Source organism: Brassica oleracea, chromosome C5 (assembly GCF_000695525.1).
Source record: "Brassica oleracea var. oleracea cultivar TO1000 chromosome C5, BOL, whole genome shotgun sequence".
Lineage (NCBI taxonomy): Eukaryota > Viridiplantae > Streptophyta > Magnoliopsida > Brassicales > Brassicaceae > Brassica > Brassica oleracea.
In genome coordinates this window covers 4094256-4105292 of record NC_027752.1, presented here as the reverse complement: position 1 = coordinate 4105292, position 11037 = coordinate 4094256, and the positions used below count along the sequence as shown (strand labels likewise).

The window sequence follows — 11037 nt, the reverse complement described above, 5'->3', positions numbered from 1 at the left end:
TGAACCTGTGCTTCCATGATATGGAAGCTCGCCTCTTCCATACTCGAGAAAATTGTCGTCGATTTTGTACCCTCTCCTGTTTCCATCTAACTTCCCATAGGCCGTGATAATCTGATTACTGAACATACAGTTCAAAAATGCGACTCGGTCTGGACTCCACCGACGCAATGTGGTTTTTTCCCGAAACAAATACATCATGGCGTCCATGTCCTGAAAAAGACAATACAATTTTGTTTAGGAATGAGAACCAACAACAAAAAGCAATCTGCAAAATATTTCAGAGCTAAACTCACAAAGTTCTTCAACCAAATATTAGGCCCAATAATCCGCGAGGCTAACTCTGCATCAAATGTAGATGGCCCAATCTGAAGTACTCTGTAAAAAGAAAGCATTGCTGAGATGTTAGTGAAGAGGTAGATTTGAGGAAAAATAAATAAAACAATTCAAATAACTTACGTGGGATTCAATGTCCATTCAGTTAGTTTGGCCCATTTCTCTTCTGGAAGGAAAACTAATTCGTAGTCTTTCGCTTTGCAACGAACTTCTATATCATCACTATCAATCAAGAAAGGTGTTTTGAAGATCTGTGGCCGAAAAGAAGTCATTGGCGTAGTGAAATCAGAAGGTCCTTCGGACTGCTTGTCTTGAGATGGATCAAAACCGTCAACATTTGACTCTTGTGTAAGGTTACCCATTGTCTTCTGTAAGTACTCTTGGGTCCCTATATTCACATCTAAGGTGCTAAATAAGCTGCCAAACACATCAGACAAATCTGCATCCTGGTTATGAAACACAAAACATGACATTAATATTTTTTAAAGAAAGATTCCATCCTTATAATGATATCACACAAATGATCCAAAACATCATCCTTACATAATTATTACACACAGCAAAGACAACATCATTCTTAAAATAATATTACAAACCGCAAACCGAGTACATGAAAAAGAAAAGCAACCAAAGACATGAAAATATAACAGCAACCGAAGACATGAAAAATGATCTACTTCTTGTTTACCTTTGTCTGAGACCTTGTCTTCGCAGCATTCGCAGGACCACCATTGTGAGCAGTCGCAGAAGCTCGACTGCGATAAGGAGCAGAAGCCGCACTGCGAGAAGGAGCAAGACCTGGAGTAGAAACCGAAGCAGGAGCTTCAGTAGAAGCCCGAGTAGGAGCAGGAGGACGACCAGAAACCGAAGCCGGAGCAGTGGCAGCAGCAGCAGCACCAGCAGCAGCAGCAGAAGGAGTCCAAAACGGATCAGTACCACGAGTCTGAGTATTAGCAGGTGCACCACCCTGAGTCTGAGATGAAAGGATCTTCTCCTCTAATTTGGTAAAGCGGTCTTCAATAATCTCGCGTACCTCGAGGCCTAAGGCAGTAAAAGAAGAGTTAAACATACTCTGGATATAGGACTTCATTTCCTCTTCAAGATCTCTATATTTCTCGGTTGATCTTTGGCAAAGTAACCTCTTCTTCCTCGACTCCGCACCAGTATCCCGAAACCTGTTCTTCCTCTTCTTAGTAGGAGACACACGGGTGCTTTCTATTTCTTCTTCAATTTCAGTTTCACTTGTCTCTACAGCCGCTTCCTCATCTGAACCATCTTCCTCAGAACTGTACTGAAATGGTTTCACTGTTTCCTTATAAGCCCAAACATGCTTACTCCAGTCATACTTGTTTCGCTGCATGTCAATGATTAGATCAACTCTTTCATCCTTCATCTCACAGACTCGAACAAACTCGGCATCAGTAATCACGTCTTTGAAATTTCCAGATGTAGAAATGGATGGAAACACATCTCCCTACAAAAAAAAATTAAAACAGGTTAAAGACGCACCAATTTAAGAACTATGCACATCAATAACATCAATTAAAGGAAACAGAACTTACGGTGGAAGCAAAATTAGACTCTATGGTAATAATATCCTCATAGGAAATCTTAGCAGATCCTTTCCAATTTCTGCACCTCATGGTTTTCACGCCTTCTCTCAGTTTCTGACCCAAAAGAGACCCAATGTCCGGAACAGCTTCCATCAACCAAATCTGAAGTGCATACGAGAATCCATCTACGACATAACTGTTTTGCGTCTTCACTTTATCCCTAGCATTGATAATGGAACTCACCAGCATATCAAAAGAGTGAAGACCCCACGGATATTTCCTCATCTTCTCGAAGTTCATCACGAGCTTGATGTACTTGTATGGGATCCACACCTTCTCATCCTTCGCCATAAGAATACCAGCAATCACACACAAATAGACCAACCGCAGCCTATCAACACGAGACCATGTATTACACAACTTCACATGAACCTTCCTGATTTGCTGAACCGAAATATTTTTCTGTCTCCTTAGCAACTTACTCCAAAACCCTCCATCATATTCCCAGTCATCAATCTCCAAGTCGGGCTCGTCATTGTATTTCAAACCTGTGATGGCATAGAATTCTTGCATTGAAAATCTGAGAGGCCTCCTAGCATAATGGAACCACAACTCATAACGCTTTGCGGACAGAAGCTGCTTGCAAACGAAGGTGTGGATCGCTCTTGCCGAAAACTGAAGCTTGTGTACATGAATGGCCACAATCTGAGCAAATAGCGGATCCTCCGACACTTCTTTGTACTCGTCTGGACAGTACTTCGCCACCTTCGCAAGTATGGAAGTTCGACAACTGTTGTTGACCTTCTCAACTTGTGTTTCAGTTCCCTCTTTGAATAAGCATTTAGGCAACTGATCAATCGTCATACCTATAAACAATGCAAGAAACACAATCACTACAGTCAATATTTATAAACGCATGCATCATAATATAATTCACAAGATAAAACAAGAGTTACTAGAGATCGGTTGCTACAAAAACAAATTAACCAAAGCTCAAAAAAGTAGGAAATTTTGATAAGATTGAAGCCTAAATAATAATTCACAGAAAAAAGAATCGAAACTTATGACATTCAAAATCGATCTTAAACAAGCTCAAGTAAGAGATACAAAGACATGCAAAAAATTCATAAACAAACCTGAGGAGAATCGATTGGTTTGCTTGAAACTATGGCTGAGAGAGTGAGAGCGGAGCGGTGAGGCACGAGTTCAGTTATCGGCGAGGTACGAGCTTCAGCGGTCTTCGGCGACTTAACTGAGAACGACTCGCCAAGTGGGACGAGGTCTCTGAGACTTCGATTAAGAAGAAGAAGAACACCGGCGGAGTATTACCGGCCAAAACGACACCGGCGACGGCGAGATCCCCTTCAAATCGTCCTTTCTCTCTATCGCCAAAGGAGGAGACAGCAATTAGGGTTCATCGAGCTTGGGGGAAATTTTAGTCAATTTTTTCCCTTTTGTATATATTTTTTTAATAATTAAATTAATTTAAAATAATAATAATATTTTATTAACATAATTAAATTAACAAAAACGTTTAAAAGATTAGATTAGGGGTTTAATTGGGTTTACAGAAAACATTATGGCATTAGGACAACTTATAATTCATATTATGGCAAAGGAACAATCTACTTATCTTTTTATTCCATATTTCCAATTTTCCCTTAAAGAAAAAACAAAAAAAAAAGCAACAAATAAAAACTCACTTTCGTGAGGACCTTGTGAATATGGTACTGATGGAAACTTTAATCTCAGCATATACACAAAACGAAAATTGTGAATATAACTCACATAAATAGCCAATGCACGGATGAAAGAGACCTTGCTGGACAACTGGTACTGGCACATCGGATGTAAACAACAATATTAGTCATTTAAAATCGTAGATTTGGAGGTAAGCAAGATAACATAATCGTAGTTTGCCATCGCCTCGTTTAGGTCAGCGTCTAGCTCAGCCCCGGCGCATTGCTCTGACTCGTCTGGTGATAAGTCAAGTTAAAATCAGTAGGACGACTCTAAAATAATATATGATAAAGAATGGCTTAAAAGCTTACTTTGAGCTGGATGATTTTCAATTCCATGGGTGAAATGTATGTTGATACCAAAACCTTCGATTCTAGGTTGTCCCCCTGGTAGAGACTGGATAAATGTAACCGGCTCATTCACAGTTAAGGTGTTGTGGTCACCTACATTGAAATTAATCACCAGAGAAGGGCTTTCGATTCTAGAATGACCACCAAGTTGAAATTAAGTTTGTGTTTTTTTGTACAATAGTTTGTGTTTTTTTGTACAATTCTTTCTTATTCATATCGAATATATTCATGAGTATTAATATCATCGATAAAAATTACTATTTTAGCAATATTTTATGTTTTTCTTTTACTTTCTTGTTCTGATCTAATGTATTTACAAGTATTAATACCACTTGGTTTCAATAACTTTTAACTCTTAATCTACAAAGTAAAAATGAGGAGAGCTATTTTTACTTCAAAATAGACTAGTATATCATATATGCATTACGAAAATCACTTTATGGAATAATATGGTATTTTGTTTGAAGTTTAATATTAATTAAGGTATTTTATTATATTTTAATATAATATTTTATTAATTAATATTGCTGTGATATGTTTATATATGTGCTAGTTCTTTATAAAGGTTATATGAATTCAAATTAGTTATGACAAATATAAAGACTATATTATAAAATATAAATAGTTTTAAAGTTGAGTTTGAAGTTTTGCTTTTGAAGAAAAACCCTTTAAACTTCAAATATAAAATTTTGGAAACTTCAAAATAAAGTTTCTTTTTGGAGATGCTCATGGTGGTCGGTTGCTATGAAACCCTGGTTTAATTTTAATATTTAAACTTGATTTTAAGGGCCTAACGGGCCTAGTTTTGGAATCACCGACCTACCCAATCATATCTATATTATTAAAATAGAAATATTTCTTAGTTTTACCATTTATTTACATTAGAATGCCACTGAAATATTTATTAAACTTATATTTAAGTACGCTTGTCTTTTCCTAATTTAAGTAATAGATTTAAACATTTAATATATTTTCCTAATTTAAATAATATTTTTCTTAATCAAATCTTAACCAAAATAGATTTTCCAAAAGATTTTCTAATAGATTTCGTATTAACACATTAAATACTTTTATATTTATTAGTAATAAATAATAAAATAAAAAATCACGCATCATAATCAATTTATATAACATATAAATGAAACTATAAAAATAATTTATTCATAAATTATTAGTATAATTCTTTCATAATATAAGTCTAATTAGTTATAAATATTGAATTTGTTTATATGATACACTATGATATAATAGACGATTAAAATCATAAAATATAATTATTCAAAGCAATAAATAAAATTATTATGTTTTAAAATATTATATTAAAATTATGTAATAGATTTAAATTTACAGATATGTAGATATATTATACCATTAGTACAAAGAAAAAATTGAAAATGAAACAAATATTTATACGGTCACGGATTAAGCTCTAGAAATAAACAACAACAGCGCAAGATTATTTTTCTTTAACAAATTTATTTTAACAAAAATTATAGTTCCAAATATGCTTATATATTTTATGTATTTATAAATTTATTTTATTTGTTTTTAAGGGATGCTAAGATCTTGGAATTGGAAAAAATTATGACCCACCCCTATATTATTTTAATTAGAAAATTTAAAATTTATTTCAGAATATTTTGTTAAACCTTTAATTTTAATTTTTATTGTAACTGCAAAGATTAATTTTAATCTAAATTTATGTTTAAATATTACAAATACATCATTTAATATAACAAAAACAAAAACATAAAATAAATAAAGGTCAGCTTATGGCGCCAGTGCTCGGTCTACTATCACTGCTGACCTTGTCCGGGTTGATCATTTGGGTGTTTATAACCTCACCAAGGCTTTTCAGGTATATGACTACTAAACCGTTGTTTTTTTTTTGTTGAGAAGAGAGTAGTCATTCATGTGTCTGTTTGATTTGAGTGCTTTGCAGGATTATAATAACAGACTAGCGCAACTAAGAGCTGGTGAAACCAGCAAAAGCAAGATTTTAATAGCAAAGTTCAAGTCTGCTGAAGCACTGGACGGGTGGGAAGTTCGTCAAGGAACTTTCAGGACACAACTGCTTCTAAATATGATGGTGGGATGGATGCTAAGTTTGAGTTCACTGAATCTGAGAGAGCTGAGTTTTCAGGTATACACTGCTCCTTCCGAGAGTAAGGCAATGCAAAAGTTTGTTCTTTTGAGGTGTACGGTGGTTTGACCTGATTTCAAATGCAGGTTATGTTTTCACCCGAGGAGGATATGTTGAGTCGTCTAAGAAACTTTCACTTCCACTAGGTTCCACTCTTGACAGGTATTACCCTATTTCATGATGTATTAACCATCTTTACTCTCAGCTTATTTTGTAAAATGATTGGATCATAGAAACGTAGAGAAAGGGGACAGCCTTAGCTTCTTTTGTATGCTTATGCTTTTATATCAATAGGTATGAAGGCTTAGTTCTTTCTGTTGGAGGGAATGGAAGATCATATGTTGTAATTCTTGAAGCTGGTCCATCGTCAGATATGTCTCAGAGTAAACTGTATTTCGCGACGATTACTACCAAAACTGGTTTCGTAGTCATATACCTGCAGTATATAAAGTGCATGATTCTTACTTGCTATGTGATTAGAGAAGTAATGAGGTGTTAAAGACAGTTCAGAGGAAAAATAGTTCATGATTCTTCGGCAACGATTGGTCTACGTAAGATTTTATCTTAACAAAAATAATATTTCTCAGTTGTCCATTACATATTTTCAATTGCTCTTAAGGCTATGGACTTAATCCTGTCTTTTTCTTTTGCAGTGATCTACGATTTATAGCATTTCCATAGCTTTGTAGTGCACATAGTAACTTTTATTCAACTGGTGATAGCAGAAAATAATTTAACTTTTCCTTCAAGAGTCATTTGTTCATATTTTCAAATTTCCAATATACGATAGTGGAGAAAGAAGCTACATGAAATATACATTTTCCTTAACAATGGAATTAAGCTACAAGACAAAGACAGAGAAGAGAATATACAAAGCCTTATAAGTAAAGGAAAAAATGTAAAAGATTTTTTTAATCAAAAAAAATAAAATATTTATATAAGGGGAATAAGATCATTTGTCAATTTAATATCAAATAAAAATTTACCCAACATAATTTATAACTCCCAAACAGTGTAAGGAGCCTTGAACTCTTACGACCTGAAATAATATAATATTACACTAAAATATTTGTACTATTTAATATTTTAAAATAAAAAAATTATTTCCTACAAATATATAAATCAACAAGTGGAAATCATCATCATCTATATGTATGTCGAATAATTTTAATATTATTTTCAACAATTGAGTTATCTAGAAATCAATTAGAACTAAAATTATTATTAAAATATCATATGTCATTTAATAACATTTTAAATATAATAAAATTTAGTCATATACTTTTTAAATAGTAGTAACTAATATATTTATTTTCATTATGTTACCTAACTATAAAATAAATGTCTGTTACAATGATTTAATTATTCACCTTTGCATTATTTAAAGTAATTTTTAAAATAGTACAATTTCTGATGATAAAAATACCAATGAATTCAAATAATAGTTTCCCTGCTAAAACTTTACAGAGCAATGACGGGTACACAATTATTTTCATAATAGCAACACTGATGAAGATTTACAATATCTACATGCAAATAAAAAATATCCCGCCGGCTCTAGTTATATATAAAAGTGATATTATAAGCTTTAGATTGTCTACATCAAATTCAAACCACCAATCGAAACATGTCAAATTATTACAAAATTTTATTATTTTCTAAAATTTCAAAATTTACAAATATCAAAACATTACAAAAATTTTACTATTTTCTAAAATGTAAAAATTTACAAATGTCAAATCATTTCAATTTTTTTACTATTTTCTAAGATGTCAAAACTGATTAAAAAGATATTAAATTGATATATATATATATATACATATATATATGTAAAATTTGAAATTTACTATAAATTAAAGAGTAATTTAAAAATAATAAAAACTTTTAAAATCAAAGCTATAAGTATTCAAAACAGATATAAAAATTTGAAGGTGCATAATATTAAAAACTACATATAATTGTCCATATAAGACATGAATACCCAGTAAAAATGACAAATCATTACAAAATTTTACTATTTTAGAAAAATTCAAAATTTCCAAAAATAATTACTTCAATATAATATAATTCCATAAAAATTAAAGTAACTTTAAACTCATTAAAACAATCACCTTAATATATAAACTAGTTTTGAAATTTAACATATAAATAATATTTTTTAAAGAATACGAACTTTATAAATCAAAGATAGAAAAAATTAAACACATATATCAAAAAATTTGAAGCTACATAATATTGGAAATCTACACAAAGAATTTAAAAATATCAAGATTTCTAAAACAATATTTTGAAAATAAAAATAAATTAATATCAAATATTGTAAACAAACATAGAAAACTTATTTTACAAGATCTTTTTAAATATTAAGGTAATTAAAATAAAGCAAAACAAATGATAACTTCTTATAAATTTATAACCTGATTCACCGATAAAAAATATGGACTTCATATATTACATAAAATTAAATGATATCATATGAGTTTTGTTGAATAAATTTATTTAGAGAATAATTTTTATAATAAATTTAAATAAAAATTTTAAAGACGCACGTCAATAAGCTAGATAAAATTTAGATAAAATTTATATAAAATACCAACAGGAGATTAGAGTATGGACGATAATTTAAAAACGATAGGAAGAATGACCAATATGTATTTATCAATATGATAATATAATATATAGAGATGCTAATGAATTTATCAAATAAAACGATAGGTACACTACAAGAAAAAGAAAACATCAATTTAGTAACTACATCTGAAACCACAATCAGTAGTTGCAAACTCCTGTGACTAAATTGAAATGAAATTGCAACTACTAAGCGACTATACAAAGAGGGTCGTACCTATGGATACGCTTAAACTGGCTGAAACAGAATCGATACTGTGGGCGGAAGCACAAATAGCAATCGATCAGAGGATGATAACATCAATAATAGATCCGATATTACCGTCGATACCAGGTAGATGGTGTTTTACAGATGGCTCATGGAAAGAGGGTGTTAGTTTCTCAGGACAAGGTTGGCTTAGTACTTTGGAAGGGTTTGATGGTTTGTTGGGGGCGAGAAATGTCAGGGCTAGTCTTTCGCCTCTTCATGCGGAAATAGAAGCGTTACTCTGGGCAATGGAATGCATGAGGAATTTACGTCAATTTCAGGTTACGTTTGCAACGGATTGTTCTCAATTGGTGAAGATGGTTTCGGAACCAGAAGAATGGCCAGCTTTTGCAAATTATTTAGAAGACATCACGATCCTGAAGGAGAGCTTCATAAGAGCAGACATTATCTATGTACCACGGACGCAAAATTCAAAGGCGGATAGTCTGGCACGCAGTGCTAGGAAGCAATTGTCTTTTGTCGTTCACATGGATTCGGCTCACCCGGTTTGGTTCACAGAGTCAACATGAGTCTGTAATGCTGATGACAAAAAAAAAAAAAAAAAATACAAAGAGGGTCGTAAGCTAGTCGCAGTTTTGTGACCAAAACTTGTGGTAGTAAATTGGTTATTTATTCTAGACTTATTTGTGACTTGACTGCAACTAAATAGTGTAATAGCAAAATATTGATAAAAAGAACGATGCATTTGTAACTAAAACTATTGTTGCAAATAAGTAGTTACAAAGTAGTCACAATAGAACTTAAATAGTGTAGTTGCAAAATAGTGACTATATTATTGGAACTTTTTTGTGATTCTAATAAAAAAAAGAGTTGTATTGTAGTGGCAAATTACTGGTTTAAAGACTTATATTCCACACGAGATTAGTAGGTGTATTGTGGTTGTAGTAACATTTTAGTGGTAAGTTTTCATTTGTTTCTTACAAAAACTTATTCAAGAAAAATAGTTCAAATGGTATTTATAATTTAATGATTCATCAAAAACAAAAGCTTAATTTTTATTTTTTTTAAACAGGATAATGACATAATTTATTATGTATTCAGTTGAGAAAATAATAAAGTTCTATTTTTAGTTTGAGATGATAATAGTTATTAGAAATATATTTCCTCTTCCATTTTGAAGTTGTAATCCACGTGGGATTGTAAAAAGCGCGCCTATATAAGAAGAACCCAAAAGCTTTCCAAAAATACTCAAATCGCTTTTTTTTTTTGTCAAAAGATATGAATTCTTCTAATCTATACTATATAAAAGTTGAGGTTATAAGCCATCGAGAGCGTCCACGTAAGATTTAAACGACCAATCGTAGTATAACAAATTATTATTTAAGCTTACTATTTTTAAAAATGTTAATATTACCAAAAAAATGTTTATTTCAAACTAAAATATAAATCAATATCGAATAAGGTAAATTTACAAAAATATAAATACTATATTAAGTTAACATAATGTTTAATATTTTTTGAAAATTAAAAAATAAATAACGAAAAGAATAATTAATTTAAAAATACAAGACTTTCAAACAAGTATAACTATATAAATCTAAATTTAAACTCATGATTTTCAAAGTTTAGGTTATATACTATTGAAAATATTCAAACTAACATATACTATATATAAGTTGATATTATAAATCATTGAGAATGTTCACATATTATTTTAAAGCACCAAAAATATACCAAATCGTTTTTCAATTTGGTATTTCTAAAAATGTTAATATTACGAAATTTTTTATTTCAAAATAAAATATAAATAATTATCAAATAAGTTAAACTTACAAAGTTAAAAACATCATGTACAAATCTATACTATATAAAATAAAGTTTCAAAAATTAACATAAAAATAACAAACAAATATAATAGTTAATTTAAAAATGCAATACTTTCAAACAATTATAACTATATAAATCTAAAACACATGATTTACAAAATTTAGGTTATATACTGCTGAAAATATTCAACAAAAATATGTACTATATGTAATTTTATGCAATAAATCATTGAGAATATCCACATATTATTTTAAA

General features: G+C 31.0%; 1 protein-coding gene across 1 annotated transcript; it reads right to left on the bottom strand.

The window, feature by feature from the left end:
- Positions 1-934: 934 nt before the first annotated feature.
- LOC106293871 lies at positions 935-3113 on the bottom strand. Its single transcript, XM_013729507.1, has 3 exons — positions 3023-3113; positions 1896-2752; positions 935-1807 (listed from the first exon to the last, which is right to left on the bottom strand). Exons 2-3 carry the CDS (start codon positions 2748-2750, stop codon positions 1007-1009), a joined length of 1656 nt encoding a protein of 551 aa, XP_013584961.1. The 5' UTR covers positions 2751-2752; positions 3023-3113; the 3' UTR covers positions 935-1006.
- Between the last annotated feature and the right edge of the window lie 7924 nt (positions 3114-11037).